At 40.5% G+C, this 22,756-nt stretch overlaps 2 protein-coding genes and 1 long non-coding RNA gene across 8 annotated transcripts; 2 read left to right on the top strand and 1 right to left on the bottom strand.

The window, feature by feature from the left end:
* The first annotated feature begins 313 nt into the window (after positions 1-313).
* Positions 314-5,616, top strand: MRPS17 (mitochondrial ribosomal protein S17). 4 transcript variants are annotated; one of them, XM_083806614.1, is made up of 3 exons: positions 314-370; positions 1,559-1,705; positions 2,912-5,616. In XM_083806614.1, exons 2-3 carry the CDS (start codon positions 1,583-1,585, stop codon positions 3,200-3,202), a joined length of 414 nt encoding a protein of 137 aa, XP_083662740.1. In that variant the 5' UTR covers positions 314-370; positions 1,559-1,582; the 3' UTR covers positions 3,203-5,616. The 4 variants fall into 4 exon arrangements, with proteins under 4 accessions (XP_083662740.1, XP_083662742.1, XP_083662739.1 ...); XM_083806616.1 differs by having other exon boundaries at positions 348-366; XM_083806613.1 differs by lacking the exon at positions 314-370 and adding an exon at positions 867-1,048.
* A 573-nt stretch (positions 5,617-6,189) lies between these two features.
* NIPSNAP2 (nipsnap homolog 2) lies at positions 6,190-20,974 on the top strand. Of its 2 annotated transcripts, XM_083806608.1 has the most exons (11): positions 6,190-6,344; positions 10,169-10,308; positions 10,387-10,432; positions 13,289-13,383; positions 15,356-15,426; positions 15,829-15,969; positions 16,400-16,431; positions 17,726-17,820; positions 18,913-18,996; positions 19,716-19,776; positions 20,480-20,974. In XM_083806608.1, exons 1-11 carry the CDS (start codon positions 6,259-6,261, stop codon positions 20,517-20,519), a joined length of 891 nt encoding a protein of 296 aa, XP_083662734.1. In that variant the 5' UTR covers positions 6,190-6,258; the 3' UTR covers positions 20,520-20,974. The 2 variants fall into 2 exon arrangements, with proteins under 2 accessions (XP_083662734.1, XP_083662735.1); XM_083806609.1 differs by having other exon boundaries at positions 19,716-20,974.
* On the bottom strand, positions 7,247-18,983 carry LOC310884618. 2 transcript variants are annotated; one of them, XR_014574306.1, is made up of 6 exons: positions 18,693-18,983; positions 15,315-18,191; positions 10,746-13,245; positions 9,746-9,835; positions 9,146-9,575; positions 7,247-8,818 (listed from the first exon to the last, which is right to left on the bottom strand). It is a non-coding gene; the product is annotated as an uncharacterized lncRNA (long non-coding RNA). The 2 variants fall into 2 exon arrangements; XR_014574307.1 differs by lacking the exon at positions 9,746-9,835 and having other exon boundaries at positions 15,315-16,210; positions 18,693-18,915.
* Positions 20,975-22,756: the final 1,782 nt, after the last annotated feature.

The following is a 22,756-nucleotide window of genomic DNA, read 5'->3' as shown; positions in this document are numbered from 1 at the left end:
ACGCAGGCATCCCAGTTCCTTCAGGTTTACGTGGAAAACCCACAACATTTGGGTCATTTACGCAAACGCAAGTGCCAGCAGCACTTAATTCCTGTGAGGGCAAAGGGGGGTGCCAGCCACTCACAGGCCCACACCCACACAGGGCTCTGCCCAGCAGCAAGGGGCACAAAATGGCGGCTCCACCCTCACACCCCCAGAGCAAAGCCCCCTCCCTTCAACCCCCACCTCCACCACCCTACTGCTGCCCGGGGCCTGCGCCTTTAAATCGTCCCCGCCACGCCACGCCCACCCCCGCCGCCGGCCCCGCCCCCTGCCGCGCGGCTCTTCCGGCCGCGGCCCCGCCCCTTCCGCATCCCTTCCCTTAAGGCCGGTGAGGCGGCGGTGGTGGCGGCAGGGCCTGAGGGGGCCTGAGGGGGCCTGAGGGGGCCTGAGGGGGCCTGAGGGGGCCTGAGGGGGCCTGAGGGGGCCTGAGGGGGCCTGAGGGGGCCTGAGGGGGCCTGAGGGGGCCTGAGGGGGCCTGAGGGGGCCTGAGGGGGCCTGAGGGGGCCTGAGGGGGCCTGAGGGGGCCTGAGGGGGCCTGAGGGGGCCTGAGGGGGCCTGAGGGGGCCTGAGGGGGCCTGAGGGGGCCTGAGGGGGCCTGAGGGGGCCTGAGGGGGCCTGAGGGGGCCTGAGGGGGCCTGAGGGGGCCTGAGGGGGCCTGAGGGGGCCTGAGGGGGCCTGAGGGGGCCTGAGGGGGCCTGAGGGGGCCTGAGGGGGCCTGAGGGGGCCTGAGGGGGCCTGAGGGGGCCTGAGGGGGCCTGAGGGGGCCTGAGGGGGCCTTTACCAGTCCCCCGGGTCACGCAGCTTAGGCAAGGACGGTAAAAGCAGCCTCAGACTCTGCCCTGGGAAGTGTTTTGTGCTCTGTATGGGCCCCCGGGGGGTGAAGCGCTGCTTTTGGTGGTCTGGGGTGTTTAAGTGAGCCTGGTGTAATGGTGCAAAAGGGACAGCTTGCGTATTCAGTAGGTGTCAGTAGTGGTTAGCAATGCATAGCCAGCTGAGAGAGAAACAGGTAATTAGTATCCAGCAGTTCTAGTACTAGTTCAAGCCTTTTAATATCCTCCATTAACATGCCTGTGATTCTTGTAAGGGTGATGCAGAAAGCAGATCCTATTTAAACAAAGCTAATAAAGTAGTGGAGTACAGTTCCTTACAGGAATGGACTCACTCAAAAGTGATTATGGTTGCTGTAGGTGAGGCAGCTTTTGGCTATCTCATGAAAGTTGAAGAACTTCATTACCATAAGTTTAGTTAGCAAAGAGTCGTAGGGTATGCACAAGCAAATGATTTTCTGAGCAGCAGTTATAGACAGCTTTCTGCTTGGGTTAACTCTAGTCATACGCAAACCTCGTGAACTCTTCTAGCAAAATCAGCTGCTGAAGTATGAGTTAAATTCATAATTTCTGTAGCTATGCATTTCTTTCTTACGTATGTAGCAGTCAGCATGATTCAAAGGAATTTGCTGTTGCTCTGAAACTGGTTATTTTTTGTTAAAATAACACGTTTGCTTGCTTGTTGCCAGGCGCTGGATGACTGTAACCAAACAATGTCTGTACCACGTGGAGCTGTCCATGCAAAATGGATAGTAGGAAAAGTCATAGGAACCAAAATGCAGAAGACCGCCAAAGTGAGAGTGACAAGGCTTGTGCTAGATCCTTACTTACTAAAGGTAAAAGCTGGTTAACAACTTGTCTTGCCGTGTGATTATTGTACTGTATGGAAGAATGTTTTGTTAATCTGACTCCTAGAGTTTTTAATCTCTTTACACTGCCAACCCCTTAAGGGACTTGCATAATGATTTGGCTGTGAGGTTGACCACAAAGGGTGACAAGCAGTGAGCAGTGTATTTTGTCAGGTTATTTCCCATTCAGGTCATCTGCTAAATGCTTTCTTAATGTACTTCATTTTATCGGAGTTAGGAAGGCAGGTTTTGTTGGTTCGTGCTTAAATTTATTCGTTTACTGTTGATTTGGAATATGCTTCGCGTTTTTAAACTTGGTATTAGTCACTTTTCCAATAGATCCTGTAGTCACTTTTTAGTACGCATAATTATAAGCATATTTAGTAATTGAATCTGTATATGATGTACTATAAGAGCTTTTTTTACGTTCTTTTCAGCGCATTTCAAATGGGGAGGTTAAAATTAGCATGTTCTCTACTGATATGGAGAAATCTGTGGTATATGTAGGTGTTGTATTTGGTGACCAGAAGGCAAGAGAGAGTTGAATTAGGTAATGGATCTTGTGAGTCCAATACTTCTTCCTGTGGAAGAACATGTTGACTTCTTAAGTTTCTGAATTCTGCAAACTATATATTGAATTTTTATATGGGAAAAATGAATTGAGTAAGAACTTAATTGAATTTCATGGCTGATTATTTTTAGGGTAGATAAGAATTAACATCAGGTCTTGAAGTACAGACCGCACAGGAAAGTTGTTGGGCTTGGAAGAACCAAGGCAGCTGTCTTGTTGCAGCAATTGCTGAGTCTCTTAAAGAGAAGAAAAGCTAATAGAACTAGAGAGCAGAGAGGCTGGTGGAAAATGGTGATCTTAAGAAAAAGAACCTAGTTATGTGAAGAACTTACTATATTCATATTCACATATTGGCTATGACTGTTTTTTTTTGTAGTTGTTTTTTTCCCTAAGTTCAGTGGGCGATAACATCCTAACTAGAGAGTTAGGGAAGGTTTATACTGTGCTTTCTTTGGGAAATAGTGTGCACAGTTGCATTTCTCTATACATTCCAAACTCAATATTGAGAAAAATTACACAAGCTTTCACTTCTTAGTGAAATTTATTTCATTTTCTATTAAATATATTTAGCAATTGCTCTGTCTTGAAACCTAATGCCAAGGTTTACTTTTTTCCTTCCACAGTTCTTTAACAAGCGAAAAACCTATTTTGCCCATGACCCATTGCAGCAGTGTGTTGTTGGAGACATTGTTCTTCTAAAAGCTTTGCCTGAGCGGAGGAGCAAACACGTGAAACACGAACTGGCTGAAATTGTTTTCAAGGTCGGAAATGTCATAGATCCGATAACAGGAAAGCCCTGTGCAGGAACCAGATTCCTTGAAAATCTGTCAGATTCAGAAAATCTGACAGAGGCAGATACAAACTATCTAAGTGAAAAACTCCAGGAACTTAAAGTTTGTTCATCAGACAAATAGCGGAGAGAATATTTAAACGGGTCTTTTCAGCTCATCTCTGTCAGGGATGTTTGGGGCCCTATTGCTTTATGTTAATTGTTTCAGTGAAATTTGTAGTCAAAATAAATAGTAAACATAGTTGCTTCTAGTAACATGTTACAGATTAAAAATTTGAGGTGCCTATTAAATGAAAATATGGAAAATGTGAATTGTTACACTTACTGTTGCATGTAGTTTTGCCCAAAGTCTTGGCAGTTTCAGAAAGCCAGCTGTTCACTTGGAATGACTCTTCTGTATTGAGAGAGACAAAATAATTATGTTTAAGTTCGGTGGGAGGGTCATTATATTACTTGATTGTTCTGTCTTTCAGGCAATCTTTTGTGGCTTGTAGGCTTACTTAAACTAATTCTATTAAAGTGTTTGAAAGGAAGTACAGAAACTTAAAAAAAAACAGCCACCTGCATCTGTCCTTATTTACTCTTAATTGTTCATACCACATTGTGTTATCTTTTAAGTTAAAGTTCTGACAAAAATCCAGCTATGTGCCATTATAATGGCAGTGAAGTGAGAATATTAACTTCAGGTAGCTTAGTAGAGTTGGTTTTGTAACCTGTAGGTCTGGGAGAGATGGATCTCTTTGAACTGCCAGCATGAGGTAGAAGCTGATGGGATGACAAAGCCAAAAGAGGTAAAGGTGTTTAGACTTAATCTTATTGGAAAAGCTAATTTAAACAATGTACTTTGGGGGAGTTACTGGTACTGATTTGCTGAATACTTTAATATGAAACTAGAAGCCCATAGAGGTTAAAGATTAAAGATCGCTTTATTCTGCTGGAGAAACTTCTGTGGATCTTGTGTCCTGTTTTCCAGAACACAGAGCTAAGTGTGCAGCTGTTACAGCAGCCCTGTGTTGCTGTAAAGGGGTGTCTGCATCAAAATACTTGTGGGGACAGCACTCCATGTTCCTATATGGCAGGCAGTGGTACATCAGAGCTAAGAGGAGTCCTTTATCAAGTGTCTACTGATGTCACTGGTCTGTGTTTCAGACTAGAAGCTAAACAAGGTATTTCTGAGCTCATTAGGCTTAAAATCACCTTTTTACAAGCAGGTACCCTATGCTAGTAAGCTATCAGCTGTTTTATTTCATTGAATAGAATAAATCATTTGCCCTTTAATTTCAAGTTTTCAGTTTCTTCTACCTGCATAAATCTGTTTCAGCTGCCACCAAACTTATAACCAAATCTGAACTCAGCACATGATTTGGGTTGGGAGGAATAAGAAACTTAAATTTACTTCAGTACTTCAAAACAACTATTTTTCAAATGGTAGACTGACAGACAGTCCTCAAGTACCACCTTGCATCTCGGATCAATAAGCTGGGATGCCAAGACACCTTGATTCAAACTTGTGTATGGAAATGAACAATGTGAATGTGGTCCCTCAGTTTGAGGAAGCGTTTATTAACAATGGCTGTAGGTTATTCTTGATCTGTCTGTTGAAGTGGTTAAAGTTATGTAAATTAGTAATTGTAGCTGGCTAACTGTGGCCCTTGTCTAAATGGAAGGAAACCTGGGCTCTGATTCTTGTTCAAGTGAATGTACAATGTGAAACTTCATCCCTGGCACAGGCTGAAAGAAATCAGATGCAGGATAGAACATGGCTCTGGGTAGTAGAAGATACAATTCAATTGCTTAACAGGAGGCAGTAAAGGAATTTGACCTCTACTTGAGACAGGAAAGTTGTAAACTCTCTATAGGTACAGGTTTTTATAGGAAACAGTTTTCTGTTTGGTTAACAAGCTGCAGCTGATTGTGGAAGTAAATCTTTCTCTGTATCTCCAGTGACTTTTTTTCTTGAGTAGCTGTGTAAATGTAATTTTACATAAAATTGATACATCACACAAGATTATCAGCTTTTGGGCTTGCAGTTAGATTCTTGCTGGCTCAGGAGCATAACACTTTCAGATCAAAATATGATTAAATGTACCTAATCTGAAACCTTTTTTTCAAAAGATTGACAAGTTTAACCTAAACTGGTCTTTAAACTTGCACCACACTTGTACTTCACTGATGTTAAAGCACATGGCATGTTCTAGTCCATCTAACATTCATGGTGTGCTGATAGGAAAATCACAAAATAGAAATGGAAGCTGCAGAAACTTATATGTGCTATGTAGAAAGTCAAAATTTGTTCATTAACCTACTTGTGCTGTTAATTGGCTAGTTGCTTTCAGAACCATCCTTTAAATATTTGCCTAATTTAAAGTTGATTCTTAATTTGAAGTTATTTGAAGACTTGATATTAGCACACACCACTGGTTTAGCTGAAGTAAGCACTACTGGAGTTGAAACGGTGTGAAGAAAATATTTTAACTGCATCTTGGCAGAAAATTTATTTGGAGAATAAGAAACTAGTTTTTGCATGTGATTGAAAAACTGTCTGAATTCTTTCTTAGTAAGTAGTTTTCATGGGACATTACCCTACTTCTTAAGTGCATCCTTTACCTTGCCAAAACTTTCTGCAAGGTCGGGAATGAAAGCAATGAAGCCAGTGGTTCTGGAGTGGGGTGGATACGACACCTCATGGGTTTTGGCAGTGACAGCTTGCAGTGGTAAGTGGTGTTTTGGAGGGGCTTTGGCTGTTTCCTTGCACACTTGGAAGGTAAGGGGCAGACACATCTTGCACTGCACACCTGGGCAGCGATGCTTTGGTTGTATTTTAATGGAAAGAGAGGAAACCAGTTGTGTTTTAATGGAAAGAGAGGCGGCCTTCTGTTTTGGGGGCTGAGGAGGGGCAGGCAGCAGCTTTCCCTTCACAGGGAGCTGCAGCAGCACTGCCTCACCCCTCACTGAGGCAAGCCCGCAGCGGCCCTGCCCTTCTGGGACGCGGCGGGGTGCCCAGAGCCCGACCCCCCAAAAAACCCCACAGGGGTCCCCAAAAAAACCCCCGCACTCAGCGCATGCGTGCCTGGAGCACCCCCGCGCCCCCCTTCGGCCGGCGATAGAGCTGCAATTCCACGGAGCCCCCCTAAAACCCCCCCCTTCACCGCCGCCACCCCCTGAGGCGGCCCGAGCAAGATGGCGGCGCGAGTGCTGCTGCGGCGGAGCCTGGCGGGAGCCAGCGCCCGGCCTCGCCTCTCGCCCGGCGGCGGCCTGGCCCTCAGGTGAGCCCCGAGGGGGGACAGGGGGAGCCCCGAGGAGGGTGAGGAAGGTGGTTATGGGGGGATGAAGGGGGAGACGGCGCAGCCCGCTCGCCCTACACCGCGGAATCCCCCCCCTCCCCTCCCCTTCCCTCCGTGCACCCGCCCCTCTCCTGACTGGAAATGGCGCCCCTCTCGCCCCGGCAGCTGAGGGGCCGTGGGGCGGGGAGTGCGGCCCGCTCGGGGTGGCCCTCAAGGTCACGGGCAGTGAGGCAGCCCCTGCGGGAGGATCACGGCTCTGTTGTGGCTCATACCGCACCGACATCACCCCCAGGGTGTGCAGGCAGCCAGCACCCCCGTGTCACCCCCATGTTGGGGTGCGCAGCCAGCCCACACGTTGGGGTGCCTGGGTATCCTTCACCCCAATATTCCTCCGGGCTCAGGGTGTAAAGCTGCTGTGCATCCCTCCTGCACTGGGCTGCAGGGTGTGTGGCCCCCCTGCAGGATGTGTTTTGGGGGGCACAACCACACATGGTGCTGTCCCTCGGGGTCACTGTGCATGGCCACCCCATGCTTGCAGTGTCACAGTGCACAGCTGACCCACACCCCAACCCAAAACCCACACTCCCCCCAGTGTCAGGGTGTGTGGCTGCTCACACCAGTGTCACCCTAATTTCATTACGCACAGTGGCACATATACGTGCCCTGTGGGTATCGGGGCACACGGATTCCTTGCTTCGCATAGGAGCTGGCGTATGTGCACACACACAGCCCCCTGGTGTAAGGGCGCGCACACACACCAATTGGGTGTTGGGGTGTGTTTGCGCATCCACCCACGTGTGGTGCCTGAAGGGTCAGGCACATGCACATCTCTGGGGCGACAAGGGTGCAGGCACACAGTGTTCAGACACACGTCCCTTGGATATAGGAAACAACCACACATGTTCCCAAAGTGTTGGAGACAGAGCCACCCAAGATGGGAAGGATCTACACCCAATTTTTCCTCCTTCCTTTTGAGTCGGGGAGGCTGCCGTCTCAGGCCTTAGACTGAGAAGCAGCCCCTGTGCAAGACTAAATGCATCAACTTTTTGAACCAGGAAGGGGGAGAGCTGTGGAGAGCATACATTGTGAAATTTTATGTGCATGGGTTACATTTTTTTTAAATTTCAAATAAACTTTGACATCTGTCTAGACCACAAATCAAAACCTGTCAATTATAGACAAGTTGTTTTCCTTTCTCGTCCAGGCAAACATTGATTACTACAAAATCTAAATATTTGACCTGTTACCTCCTACTCTACCCGGTGTATATTGTGTACTAAAGCAGAAGTTGGGGGGGATGGAAACATTTTCACCAGCACTATTCATATAATATAAGCAAGCTATTCAGTGTTCTACTTTTGTGTTCACAGCCCGGTCTTTGTAGCAAGAAATCTGAGACCATAGATAACATTTGTGCGATAAGCACTTGCTAGCAAAGTCAAGCAGTGCCTTAAAAGTTCACATGAAATCTCTCTTTAATAAGTATTGCTCCCTGAAAAAATTGGAAAAAAAAAAAAAAGCGAAGTGTGATTGGAATTCCATATAGTGTGTCTGCATTCATTCTATGCATTTCTTCACAATTTCATTAGTGATGTTTAGGTGATTTGGATCCAATGTCCATTTTACTTGGAACAGTTTTTATAATGCTGTGGAGCGTAACATTAAGAAGTTAGTTACAAGTAGATCTTTTGGATGGTGGATTAGTTTTGAACTAGTGTGTGGCTGATGCTCACAACTGGCAGGCTGAAGTCATGAATTTAGTCCCTAGCTGCTCCATAGGTAGTCTGGGGTGCACATGGCCCAAACGAGTGAACCGGTGATCACGTCAGGGCTTCTTGGTTTGTCAGGGCCTAGTTTGACAACAGTAGTGTAGGACTTCTCAAGGGATCTGGTGATTAAAAATAAGGCCCTAGCATCTCAGGGTGGGTACACTGAATGTCTGTTTTAATAAACTTCAGCTGTTACTATCCTTTATTGTAAGTGAAGTGTGTGTTTAGATGGCTACTTGTGATTTACTAGTCATTGTTGAGGATCTTGACAATTTCTGAGTAAAAGACTTCATATAAAGTATTAACTGTTTTCGTCATTGTATCAGAAATGAAATTACCTCCAGTTTAGGTTCAGTTTTACACTGAAGTCATAAGATTCTCCTAATGCCAAGGGAATTTGCTTGTCAGTATTATCCCCATAACTCTAGCTTACTGTTGCTGCTGATAAAGGAGCAAACAAAGCAACGTGATTACCCATTTCCTTCAAAAATTGCTGCAAACAATAATCCTCACAGAAGAGCGCTCTAAATATGTTTGCTAACTCCATTTAATAACTAGGGGAAGAAACTATGGTAGTGCGCAGATCTCCCTGGGATGAAAGAATAAGCACTGCAGGGCTGAGATGGACTTCTGTCTCCTGCAGCCTTGTTTGCTGTCCGGTGAGCATTAGTGCTTGCTGTCCAGGAGCTGTAAAAACATGCATTTATTAGGTGGGCTTTACCCACTCTCCAGTTTGACATCAGCTGGGGCAGCATATGTTCCTGCGGCACCTCATGTAGCTGTAACAACACAACTGTGCAGTCGCCTGTGCCTCTCTCCTCCCCCAGCAGAGATCAGAGGTATGTCTACCCCGGGCAACTGCGCGCCCCCTGTTCTGGCAGCAGCCCTATGGTGAAATGCCCTTTTGAATGCTTGTGTGCAGAATGACTGCTTACCTTGCTGCACAGGAATGCGTTTCTGTGTTTGTTAGGGTCAAAAAAGCACCACTTTCAAGAAATACAATAAAATACTTACCAATTACTTCTTGATGTTGAAGGTCATTTCAGCTGATGTTCTTCTTTTTCCTTTCCTCCATTCTGCTTTCACGGGGCATCCCAGTTCATTAGCTTACTTTCAGACATTGGGACTAAAAGGTTGATTGTTGAAAAACTCTGCTAGTGTGAACTGATTTTGTGTAATACAGACTAGAGTCTCTTCATAGAGAGTTTTTCCCAAAAGAAGTTGAGATTTTCTTCCCCTATTTTTTATCTTTGAGTGACTGCCAAAGAGTTTTGATACTGGAAGACAGCTTTATATCTGAAGATTGAAACCTATCATCTGTGTCTCCTAGTCAGTAATTCAGGGTCAAAAGTTGACTTCCGAAACAGGAAAAAAGTTAAATTTTCACCCGTAGTGCCACTTGTTTAGTGTTGCAGATAAATAGTTCAGTATTTCAGCAGAAACCCTGTATCAAAAAAGAGGCAAACTGAAGGAAATGCTTATGAGAAAGAAGATAAAACATTTTAACTTGGGGTCCCCTGACATCCATTATAGAGGGTCAGTTAAATACACCAGATGCATTATTTAACTTTTCAGAGCTATATTTAAGCAAACATAGGAACATATGGCACTTACTTTCCTATTTACACCGTACAAATCTTTCCTTATGCACGCTTTTTGCTCTTTTTCACTCCTGTCTGTGTACATCAGGACAGACCCAGCCTTCTTGGGCAAAGACAATTAAAAAGAAGATAAATAGGCAGTAAAAGCAGCCATCCACCCATTCCCTGCCATGCTTTACAAGGTAGATAAGAGCAGATAGCTCGTGGTTGACCGTTCAGCTCTATGTCACATAAAATGGTTTGTGAGAAGGTAAATCCCATGGGGAGAAAACTGCCTTTACCTTGCTAGCGAGTGGCTCGGTGGAAAGATTTAGGAGCAGCCCTGGCTGTAACTATGTTATGAGTCTGTATTGAATTGATTGTGCTTGTCTTCCCTGCATTATGGGCATTTTCAAGACACGCTTGGTGACAGTGTAATGTTCTTGTTAATATGTAGGGGGCTGGTATCTTCAGCTAGCAGACCTCGTGAAGACAGCTGGTTAAAATCGCTATTTGTTCGCAAAGTCGACCCGAGGAAGGATGCTCACTCCAACCTTCTAGCCAAAAGGGAGACCAGCAGTCTGTATAAACTACAAAGTGAGTGATATTTTTATATTTAACATTACCATTTCTTTGTTCCGTTCCTGCATTTCTCATCTAATGTTGTTGTTTCAGTTCACAATGTAAAACCAGAATGTCTAGACGCCTACAACAAGCTTTGGTAAGTGTGCACGTTATATTTTCACATCTTAGACTTGTTGATTTGGTCACAAGCTGTTCTGAAAATCGGCAAATACGATAATTATTTAGAGGGGAGGTGGACAAATTCTGCATTTACTTTCAGGGTACAATGGTAAATAGATCATACTATTTTTGGAGAAAGCTAGCAAAAGGTACTTGACTCAGCTCACCCCCTGCCTTCCCATGTGGAGGTGTCATTTTCCTGAGCTGCCGCTTAGGGTGATGCCTTTTGTGAAACCAGAGGTGAAGTTTGTTGGAATAGATCACTCCCCTTCCTTAGGTGTCTTACTTACCATTGCTGGTTCACACGAGCAGATCCTTGTATGCTAGCATGCCCCCCAACTTTAGCTGCCATGTAGGAATTTGTTGAGGGTTGGTTATTGTCTGTATACAGGAACGAGAGGGAGAGAGCGCTGGTAAGTAAACCTGCATGCCAGTTTTCAATTAAAGTATAACTCTGAGGAGATTTTAAAAATGCGGGGTTTGCTTTTCCCTCAGTTCATTTGTATCTTTCTGCTACAAAGTTACGTTACTGAGATCTACTCTTAAAGAGCTGCACAAATCCTTGGATAGGATCTTTGCATTGAGGTGATATCCTCCAGAGAGAGCAGTGATAGTATGGGTTTTCCAAAAAGTTACAGCTTTATAAAATGCATGAATGGCACCATGTTAAATTTACTATTTCAAGGATGAAATTAGACAAATATTAGTCCTGTTCTACCTACACAATGACTCCATTGGAGCCAGAACAGCTGCCTTTTAAAAGAACTGAATGTTTAAATTTGGGAAAGTAGAGAGCCTCAAATGTTTGGAACCAGCAGGGCTTTCTCACTGACAGTGATCATCTTGTCAGTTAAATAAAACATTCTCAGGACAGTGGTACCCTACAGCAACCAATTTTTTAAGGGTGGTATTGGCTGAGACATCAACTGGGCTGGAGGGTGAGGAAGCTCACAACTCCTAATTTATGTCCTCAACTCTGTTATGGGTTCATTGTACATCCATAAGTAGGTTGTCCAACATACCCGTGTTCAGCTTTGAAATGGGGCTCAGTAACCCAAACCTATTTTCCTTGCTATACAAATATACAAATCCACTAGAATAACTTTCAAACTTAAGGTATTTTTAACCTTTTTGTTTAAAAAGTGTATATACAGAGAAGCACAATTAGCATTCAGCCATCTTTCTGTTTAAAAGCTTAATATAAACATGTCCAATTGTATGAGACCGGGAACCACTTCTCCGCACTCATGAGCTACCTAAACATTGAGTGAAAGCAGAGGCTTTTATTTTCAAGGAAAGAGACAATAGCAAAGAAAGAAACTGCTGACAGCAGTCAGATGAAGTATGTGGGGTTGGATTTATTCTTTCCAAACCAAAGATAGTTTAAGTATTCCATTAAGAATGGAGTAGTAAAAAAAAAAAAAAAAAAAAAAGGAAGAACTTCTGAACTTCCCTCCTTCCTTAATTAAACATGAGCAGGTAAATTCTTTTTTTCTTTATGAAATCAGAATAAGGATTAGTCACCGTGTATTCATAAAGAAATAATGTAACAAAGACAATTATGAAAGTACTTCATGAATCACTGTGATTGAGGACCCCTTCTGAAGAATTAGGGAAATTCTTAAAAATGAAAAAGACGGTGTTAAAGTCTATGAATTAAAAGGTATTCTGTATTTTTTTAATATAATTTACAACAAAATATATTGTAGGACTATTGTAGTTAACATTCCTGTTTAAAGCTGCCTTTCTAGGATCTCGTTATGCTTTGTAGAAGCACTGATGGTGACTGAAAACATCCTTGGAGAGTCTTTCTGTCATATTATTTCCACTATCTAATAAGAAATATTGAGATACAAATTGGTAATGAGATTTGCTCTAGGTCATCTAGAAAGTCAGTGGTAGAACCAAGAACCAAGTGGTAGAACTCTCATATTCTGTCAGCACAAGACCAGCCTGCTTCCTATTATTTGATACCATGCAGAGACGCTGCCCATGAACCAAACTGGGTAAAAGTAGTAACTATTCAGGGAAAAATACTAAAAAGCAAAGTTCATCCAGACCATAGTTTTATTCATCAAAATTCAGTGCGATGAAAGCTGACTTTACCAAGTTAGCTATCAGTAAAACTTAATTTCCTGATGCTAATATTGGTCACGTTTTAACGTTTGAAAAACTAGTACCAATACTGGAAAAAATCAAACAAATTAAATTTTGTGTTAGATCTATTTGCTAGGCAGTTTCACAGTGTTTTAAAGGATAAGTTGTCTCAAACTAGATCTACTTTCTGAAACTGTAGAAGGCAGTAAGTCTGTGTACTATGAACCCCGGTCTTCATTTGATCAAACAAAATACTTGTTTTTATTCATTCAGGTCAACAGAATTAAAAACATTGTACGTGGTACAGGAGAAAGACTGTCCTTTCCTATTATTGTGTATTCTACCTCTCTTGATAAAGAAACGATTTCCCTAAAGCAAACCACCCATGTAGCTAGGCTGCGTTTCCTGTAAGTGAGATATCCTGATGTTTATTTTCCTAATGTGTTGGATAACCTGTTAGGTGATATCACATCATTCATTGCATCCAAAGAATCCTACCATGCTGTGCATTTGTCTTACAGTCTAAGAAATGGTAACACTTACCTTAATTTTATGTAGTGTTGTAGCTATCTTTCCCCTTGTGTAGCAGATTCTTGTATTTCAGCTTTCTCTTCTGAAACGTAGAGCTTGTGATTTTTCATACCATAATGATAAACGCGGGGTGATTTGTTATACATATCAACTGTAGCCTCCCTGAAGGAAATGCAACACAGTGTCTGTATTCCTTGTTTTCAAGTCAAGAGGTGCTGCCAAAGATTCATGAAGAAAAACACTACCCATGTGCACTGGTGGGGACTTGGAACACGTGGTACGGAGAGCAAGATCAGGCTGGTAGGAGATAGAAGTACAACAGAACGTAAAACCATACAAGTGAAACGTGTGCTTGGCAGGTTTCTTCTCTTTAAATCATCTCTGTTGTTAGTAAACCTGTACAGCAAGGATGTGTGTGCATCAGTTACAGTAGTCATATTAACATTTACAGTGCTTGCTTTTTGTCTTGCTGAGTTTGACAGTGAAGCTTTAATTCCTAAAATTTGTCCTATTGTTAATACTTTCCTGTCTTCCAGGTGGTAGATTAACAGTTTGGGGAAATGCTTGTAAAATTTGCTCCGGTAATATTTTGCAGGCACGGGTTGTGTTCCTGAATACTTAAGCCACAGGCTCACAAAGGCAGAGTTGAACTTGTATTGGCCACTATAAAAGCTTTACTCAGACTTTCATACTCTAACTGCTGTATGATAATGAAATGCAAATCATTCTTCACACCATCAGAAAAAAAGGATTGCATTGTAAGCTCACAGTAAGCTAAGCCCTTACTGTAAGAAAGTATAAATATTTCAGTTCTTGTTCATGTAAGGATACCACCTAACACAGATTGAAAATATATTGAACTACTGATTGCTGAAGAGCTGCTACAGAGGTAACTGCAAAGAGTCTCATGCAGAAAGAAAACCTGAAAAATTTCCTGGGCTCTGGGAAATTGAAGGAATGGGAAACCACAAATACAAAGTGGTGTGCTGATATTTCTTATGTCGTAGAAGCTCCATGGTTAGAGCTCTGCTAGTATCAATGTCACTCCATTATTGAAGAATTATTGAAGGATATACTCAAGTACACAGTAATTTTCCTGCATTCCCAGCATATTCCAATATTGACACTGCACAAATGTGAGGAAATAGCAGTAGATAAAGCAAACAGTGTCTGAGAAACAATTCTTAAAGGTTGAAGGGAAATTGGAGGATGAAGACGACTGAAATGAGAGTGTCTTAACCAAGTCTCATTCATTGTTTTTTTTAAATGTATTAACACAGAATGTATCTGTAATTGCATCCATAGCCTGGCTTGAAAATGTTATTGCAGCAGTTCTAGCAGTCTAATAAAGCAGATTATTGGGTTTTGACTTGTTCAGTGCTTGTACCCAGGCGGTCTTAATACCAGCTGGATATATCAAATTCGCCCTGGGGACTAGACAATAGAAGCAGGCACACTGGATGAATCTGCTATCATAGTGAAGTGCCTTACATTAGCCTCTACATCACTCTTCTGGGAAAGGCACAGGACTTTTATATAGGAGAGGAAATAGCTTTTGGGACTCTTTGAGGTGAAATATTGTTGCCTTGCTATAGTAAGTGTTTGTAAATAAATCTAGTAATGATTTATTAAAGCCATATATTGTGATTAATTAAAGGAAGAACGCTTTGAAAAGACCATCAAATGCAAATACCTATTCTGAAGTTGTTTTTATGGGGAAAATCCTACCAAATATTCTAGCACATTTAGATATCTTCTGGTATGCTTTTTTAACGTAATGTTTACCGCAAAAATAACATTTCCATCATTTTTCATCCTACTGAAAGTGTCTTATGCTCTTTTTCCTCAAGTAACTTGCTGAACTAAGAAGTCAACCAATCTCTTGTTCTTAGGTGAAATTGGTATAAAACATGTTTCTGGAATTAAATCAGCCTGTTAAATTGAATCTCAGTTTAAATTATAGTCACGTAAAGTCATCGCATTTTACTAGCATGGCAACAAAAAACTTCTTTAAATAATCTTCCTGTTATCCTCAGAGTAGATTGTAGAATTTTCTGAAAGAATCCCTTTCAAAAAACGAATGATCCTATTATTCTTAAAATGTTCAAATGTGTAGTGCTTTCTTTAATGAAAATCTATTTTTAAGCCAGTTACATGACTTCTGTTTTCTTATAATTCTGTTGTATGAAGAGCAATTTATACTGTGATATTCCATAAGTTTGGCAACTTACATGCAACATCCATAAAAAAACTTCCTTTTTTTCTGTTTCAGTTCATCTGTGGAGGTATGAAGGAGGCTATCCAGCTCTCAATGAGGTCATGAGTAAACTCCGTCAAAATAAGGTAAAACACATGGATTTGTTAGAAATGGTTAATAGAAGAGAACACAGAATGATCAGAGCCAAACAGCACTCGTTTTAGATACCTGCTTTTACTTCTCTATGTCATCACCATCTGTACAGCCTTAGAAAAACCTTTAGAAAAGGGTTTACTCTCAGATTGAAAACTACTGAGTCTTGATACCTGAATACTTTATGAAACACTTCAAGATTCTCAGGTGCTCTGTAAATATGCCAGCTGAAGTTTTCAAAGATGCCAGGGGAGTTTAGATGCCTGTACAATTTAAAGGATTTCAATGTCCAGAACTCCAAGATAGCATTGAAAAATCTAAAGTGCTGTATGGTTTACTGCTTTTTGTTGTTGAAACATAATATACAGTCTGACAATGATCACGTTGTTTTTAAGGAATTCACAGCGTTTCGCAAAGAAAGAGGTAACATGCTTCTCTCTCGCAAGAACCAGCTATTGTTGGAGTTTAGTTTCTGGAATGAACCTGTTCCCAGAGAGGGGCCTAATATTTATGAACTGAGATCCTATCAACTTAGAGTAAGTTTCAATTTTTCTTTTTATTTTTTTTTAAGCTATATTCTGTTGTAAAATGTTCAAAGCGTGTTTATACAGTGTAGATGGAAAACAGACCTCTTAAAAATCTGTTTCTTATCAAAGCTGATGGCTGAGTCATTGTTGCTTTCAAAGTGTGGGGTCCAGAATTAAGGCAAGCTCCAACAAGACACTAATGTCTTCTATGAAGGGCTGAAAATCCTGTGTTTTAATTTGAGGGAAACTTCTGGAAAATGACGAAGAAGTAATATAGTAACAAAACAGAGTAATTACAGACGATTATAATATGCTTATCACTTCAAGGAAGTGATTTTGTTAATAAATAGTGTTTTCCATACGTGAATGTTGTGAAAACTGTCTAAATATTGTAGATTTCTTTACACTACAGTTTTAACTGTCTGTTTTGTTTTTGTAGCCCGGAACAATGATTGAGTGGGGAAATTACTGGTAAGTATTGCTATAGCACTTCTGTTCTCCTCCTTGAGAGATGTGTGTTTAAAAGTTAAGAAGTAGAGGTGGCAGAGTGGTACCAAAGCATTTCAGTCACCCAGTTAATGGTTTGCTTCTGTTCTTAGGCAACTTGTAAAATAGTTCTTTGACCCTCAATTTATCCTTTGAGGAAAGAAAGAGGAATTCTGTGTGCAAACAGTTCTGTGGGCTCCATGATTTGGCTTTCCTTTACATAACCCTTTTAGCTTGATATCATGTAGCAGAAATAATTTATTTTTAGTAGAAAGCACTGCTCAGTGAAGGGAGGCTGTTAGCTCCTTAACACCGTGTTGATCTTTCACAACTTCAGCACCACTAGTAATTGACTTGTTTTTAGTTTAAATGGTCTAAGTCTTGGCTTTTCTAATCTTTAAAAAGTTGTGTCTTGAAAATGTATTGAGCAGCACATTTATATTTTAATATATAGGTTATAAAAGCATTTGAGACAGTGTTCTCTTAAGATCTTGTCTCTCTGATTTTTTCTTACTTAACACCAGTGTACGTTTCTTCCAGTTGACATTCACAAAGTCCATGCAGTTCGTATGGTTGATAGTTAAATAATGTGGAATATTTTCAATTATTTTGACAAAGGTGAGGACTTGGATTTTTAGACATGTTGTCATAAATTTAATTTTTTTAATTACAGTAATTTTCCAGTAATTTATTTTTTTATAAGATAGGCATATCTACAATGGTATCCAATGTCGTTTATAACATGCAACAGATTTGTAGTTAAAAGAGATATTGATCTTATTCACACAATAAAAGAGATATTGATCTTACTCACACAATAAATCATGCAATGTTGCATAGTGGAGCTGCATAACAAATGTCCATGTGAATAAAAAAGCTGGATTTCACAACCACAAAATCTGTGGTAAATGAGTGTGGCAAAGATGGTATGACTGAAACCCAAGGGTTTAGTTTTAGAAGAACCTTCTATAAAAATATCCTGCCACTTTATGCTGTTCAGGAGTTATTATAATTAATCTAATCTTGAAGACAAAGACTTATTAATACACAGACTAATAAAACCATGGGCCTCAAATTCTAACACATTCTAACAAGGCATGTTTTAATTACTTAGTACTGGAAAAAAGTGTAGCTTTTTTTTTTGTCGTTTTTAATTGCTGAAGGGTACTGCAAATGTTGTTTGAAATTTGGGCTTCCTTTCACATGTGCTTTCCTTTCAGTTATCACTTATTTCCTACTCAGTTCTGTTGTTCTTAACGGCTCCTTTGGTCTTCTGTAGGGCTCGTGCAATTCGTTTCCGACAGGATAATAATGAAGCAGTTGGAGGATTTTTCTCACAAATTGGACAGCTGTATATGGTTCATCACCTTTGGGGTAAACTTGTTTATGTTGTATGCTTCTTTCTCACTCAGTCAGCCCCTAACAGACTGTTGACTTTGCCCAGGAGACAAAGTTTTTCTAAAAGGCAGAGGAATGTCTTACTGAGTTTTTTCTTTTACGTCAACTACGTTGATTTTCTCTATTTTTGTGTAGGGAACTTTACTTTTAAAAGAAGCAAGCAGAAGTGAACATTTCATGCTTTGTTCTGTTTCCATCAACAGTTTCTCATGGCTTTTTCTTATCTACTTGTTTGCTTTCAGTAATATAAACATGACAAGCCATGTCCTGCCATCTCTCTTCTCCATCCCCATTCATGCTGAAGTCAGATTTTTACAGTTTATTTTCAAGCATCACACGTACCACATCTAAAAGAAGGAAAGTCAAGCACTGATTTACATTACTACGTTACAGTGTTTTGGCTTATTTGTGTGTTTGTTAGTTTCCACCAATGCTTAGGTGCTTTTTAAGTTAGAATTGTTTCACCTTGAAGAAACTCATTGTCTAATAGTTATTTTAGAAAACATGCAGCATTACCTTCAGGTCTTGACAATTCAGAATATTATATTTCAGCATTAGAAATCTGACACCACCCACGTAGAACAATAGTCTGCTGCATTATTTTCCTTACCTGTTTCTAAGACCTCTCTCCCCACCATGTTTAGGTTTACTCATGCTACCATTGATAGCCATTGTCACACTTAAAAACTTACAGTCAGCACACGTTAGTTTTTTTGGTACTCTGTCTCTAATACTCTTCGGCAATTTTTATAGAAATGCTCATGGTCAGAGATGAATGTTTCACCAAACATTGTTTGATGTCTGTTTACCCACTACCACCCAAAACGCTCCAACCATGCAGTACTTACATGGTGTAGCATTTGCAGAGTATGTTTCTCTCTCTTCCCCAGTTCCTTCTGTTTGCGTTGGTTTGGGAGTTTTCCTTCTTGTGGAGAACATCTGACTTTTTTCCTTCCTCATGTTTGCAGTCTCCTAATTACACTCTAGAATACTTTTAAGGGAGCTTTTCATACGTAGAAGGAAAAAGAGTTACTTCTAAGCTTTGTGCTTGTTGTTTTCCCTCACTAGCCTACAAAGATCTCCAAACGAGAGAAGATATAAGGAATGCTGCATGGCATAAACCTGGCTGGGATGAACTAGTCTATTACACAGGTAACATATTAACCTCATTGGAATGCTGGAGGCAGACCTTTCTGCATGCCATCATTTTTATTCTTCAGTACATTGTATAATGATAAAAAAGTATAGCATCTGTATTTTGAGTGCATCTGTGTGTCATTTTTGCCACTGTAAAGTAAAGGAAGGACATTTCACTAAGCTGTGAAGTGGATTTTGCAATCGATTGTACAAACTTGGAGACGCTCCATGATTGCTAAAAATTTCTGACATTAATAGTCAATTTTCATGCAAACACCTCTCCTGTAGAGCAACAGGTTTCATCAAATACTGGAGCCTTGTAAAATACATTTCTTTAAAAGGGGAAATTATACTTTGGAAATAGAAGCCAGGAGATCTTTGAGAGCAAAGATAGCTTTCATAACAAAACTCAGAAAAGTATGCTACAAATGTTAGATTTCAGGTTCATTGGATCTATTTCAAAGAAAGTATACCAGAAAAATATAAGGTAACTTTCATTATGGTGAAAAGGAACAGAAATATCTGTCTTCAAAGGAGCAGACAGATTACACTGAAAAAAAATCACTCATTTCTCAAAACAGCTATGCTTCAGTTACAGGATTGTTGGTGGTCACTGATGACTTTGACATGTACTTGCTAGCGGAGTAATTTGAAGACAATAATATCTGTTTAAACTGATGCAGAACTGCTAATGATCTCTTAGTGAAATTAAACCTTGTCTCAATTTTTTTCAGTGCCCCTTATTCAGGAAATGGAGTCCAGAATCATGATACCGTTGAAGATTTCTCCACTTCAGTAAAGTCATTGATTTACTTGTGCCTACATAGATAAAGTGACAAGTATTTGTCTTAATTAATTTATGGTATACGTTGTATATCATAGTCAGAAATATAAAAGTACTGTATTGAGCTTATAAAAGAGACCTCTTTTCTTCAGATTCTAATGACGTTTTGCTCTTAGGATTGTACCAGGAAAAAAAGAAATACAGGACTGTAATTAAAGGGTTGGTTAAGTGTAAGCAAGTCCAAAGATATATACAAGTTCTTCTGTGAGACAGTTCCTGAGGTTAAATATGGCATACAGTATTTAATATGTCCTGCTGGATAGAAAATGCCTAGTGTTCAGTACCAGCAACAAAAGGGAGCAACAGTTGCTGTGGCCTTTGTGTAGCAATAAAATGACTGCAGGTTGAAAAAACATATGGGGGAGTTCTGAAGATAGGAGCTCTGAAACCGTCAGGCAGTTTTGATGTCTCTAACTCTGAAGTACACCTAGCTGTTCTAGCAGGACTGAAACCAGTAAGTAGCTCTAAATTTATAAATAGGCAGTTATTAATTGAGGATAATATTACCTGTCACGTGATAGATTATGGACAGAGAACAGGGCATTCTGTTTTGCAAGGACACCGAAGCCTGTTGAAACTAACTACACATTTCTCTAAATACCTACATCTGGAATTAATTTTGTGAAATTATTTACAGTCTTTTTTTTTTTTTAGCGTGAACCACAATTTTCAAAGAGATACCGACAAGACGTGATTGTCTGAACATTTTGCAGGGAAACAAGTTGAATTAAGTACATTTATGTCTACAAACAACTTGGAAGTCTAGGAAAAGGGGTTTTATTTAATAAGCAATCATGACTTCAGACATATGCTTGGTCAGGTGTTTCACTAACTGTACAGTAGGTACTTAATGTGTGAAACTGGCGCATGTTGAGTCAATAGGATTGGCAAAAAGCAGTGTACCATTATGTCCAGTTCTATTTTGGTTTCACTTTTAGACTAGAATATATCAACACTTTTAGTGTCTGCGATGATGTGAACATCCTGTAAGTGAAAATAATATTCTCTCTTCAAAGTGGCTGCAAGAATCAGTGTAACATACAGAATGTACAAATCAGTTACTGAATGTCCAGTTTGTACATTTCAATGAGTTTTCAGGAAAAACATCAGTCAATAAAATCCTTTTAATTTTCACATATTACTGGCACCCTATACGTATTGCACCATCTGTGTTTTCTCTCATCTTGCAGTGTTTATGATGAACTGTTTGAATAACTGCATAGAATATTTCAGCTTGGTTAGGCAGTATCAGTTCCAGTTTCACTTCCCTGTGTCAGGGACACCTTCCCAGTCTTCAGCTCTCCCTCTCCAAGATGAATTTACAGTATCTCCATTACATCCCATTTTGTTAAGTGTTGTAAGTGCTATGGTGATAAATCCAAAATATTTTTCCTTTTGATTTTTCTCCACAAAATACGCTTATTTTTCAGGTATGATTTCTTCTTTTTCTCCCATGTAAAATACACTGCACTCTTACCTTCATACACTGCACTCTTACCTTCATCTTGAACAAAGTCAACATTTGATTTGATTCTTGTCTGTTTCCATATTTTCCTTCTGTGTATGTTGTCAGCTGACTGGGATTTTACCGAGTAAACTTTTGTACTGTATTAGCTTAAAGTTCTCAGCTTGGCTCAGTTAATGGGCCACGCACATCATTTCATCTGTTCCTTCTTGTAAATCAGTTATGTGGTCAGTACTATCATTTCGGGCTGTCCTTTTCCAGGCTTTTGAGACTACTCTTTAGGTGCAAAAGGGAAAAAAAAAGATAACAATATCAGCTTCCAGTCCTTGTTATTTCTCCCGGTATCCTGCCATATTTCTTGTTCCTAGAGAGTTCTCCTGGTAAGTTAACCCTCATAACCAACCATCTCATCACAGACAAAAGGTGAAAAACATTCTTGGATAAAGGATTTTGTGGATTCCATTGCAATCCACGTTTCTAGTCTTCAGTCAGAAGCACTAAGAATTAAACATAGCTGGGCAAAACTCATAGGTATTTGAAGGCCCATGAAATTTTGGATGAATAAAATTCTAAGGAATAACTGGATGTTCTGCAGGGTGACACCAGATATCACAAATCTCTTCAGTCTTTATGGGCTACCTACGATCTGAATCCCTGGTATTGTTGTAATGTATTTTTTATGTGCCTCCTATCATTCTGAGCTACAAACTTGTGCTCTCTCATCAGAGAGCATAAGTATAACAGAGTCCCTAAGTAATGGGGATCTTTTCTTACCATTGCTTGAGCCCTTTCTGAAGTTGTTTTTCTCCTGTTGTAAACATTGTTGTCTTTTCCTCTTAATTTCATGGCTGAGTTTGCCTTCTTCCTTTGACTAACAAAGCATTAGCATTTCTTAGAGTAGAAATCATCGAGTTCAGTAATGAAATCGCTTTCCAGTGGTTGGGAAGCAGGGAACAATGCCTGGAAGGGTCTCAGGTAATTGCCAGTTCGTGTTCCAGTTCAAAGCACCGTAATGAAGACACGAACTCAAGTTTTAGTTGTCCTGTAGTCTTTCTAGAAAGAGTGTAAATTGTTCTTTTAAAAAAATCCCCTTGTGCAAATTGAAAATGTAACTTAAAGCAACTCTGCCTCACTGAATAATCACATTAAAATAGAAAGCTTTATATGAAGCAATATATTTCCCCATAGCTCTTAGTTAGAAGACACATGTGAAAACAAATTGGCTCTCTCTCTGATAACATGTACTGCTCTCCAGATTTGGCTCTGCTGTGATGGGATACGCTCAAGTAAACCAGTACCTTGGTTGCAATATTGAAAGTTTCCTCATGCTGCTTTATTCCCCTCTGTTTTTTTCCACTATTTTACAGTTGAAAGAGCTCAGCTACTCGCTAAAGTAACTAATCCTTTGGGTACCTCTTGGACCAGGAGGGAGGGCTTGCTGTTTGCCCAGTGGAGGGGGTGTGATT

Source organism: Anser anser, assembly GCF_964211835.1.
Source record: "Anser anser genome assembly, chromosome: 20".
Lineage (NCBI taxonomy): Eukaryota > Metazoa > Chordata > Aves > Anseriformes > Anatidae > Anser > Anser anser.
This window is presented reverse-complemented; position numbering and strand designations above follow the sequence as displayed.

Coding starts and splice junctions, on each gene's coding strand:
- MRPS17 (XM_083806613.1), top strand. CDS start 1,022: ATGCATAGCCAGCTGAGAGAGAAACAG. Junction 1,049..1,558: donor GCCAGCTGAGAGAGAAACAG/GTAATTAGTATC, acceptor GCTTGTTGCCAG/GCGCTGGATGACTGTAACCA. Junction 1,706..2,911: donor TAGATCCTTACTTACTAAAG/GTAAAAGCTGGT, acceptor TTCCTTCCACAG/TTCTTTAACAAGCGAAAAAC.
- NIPSNAP2 (XM_083806608.1), top strand. CDS start 6,259: ATGGCGGCGCGAGTGCTGCTGCGGCGGAGCCTGGCGGGAGCCAGCGCC. Junction 18,997..19,715: donor TGAACTAGTCTATTACACAG/GTAACATATTAA, acceptor AATTTTTTTCAG/TGCCCCTTATTCAGGAAATG. Junction 19,777..20,479: donor TTGAAGATTTCTCCACTTCA/GTAAAGTCATTG, acceptor TTTTTTTTTTAG/CGTGAACCACAATTTTCAAA.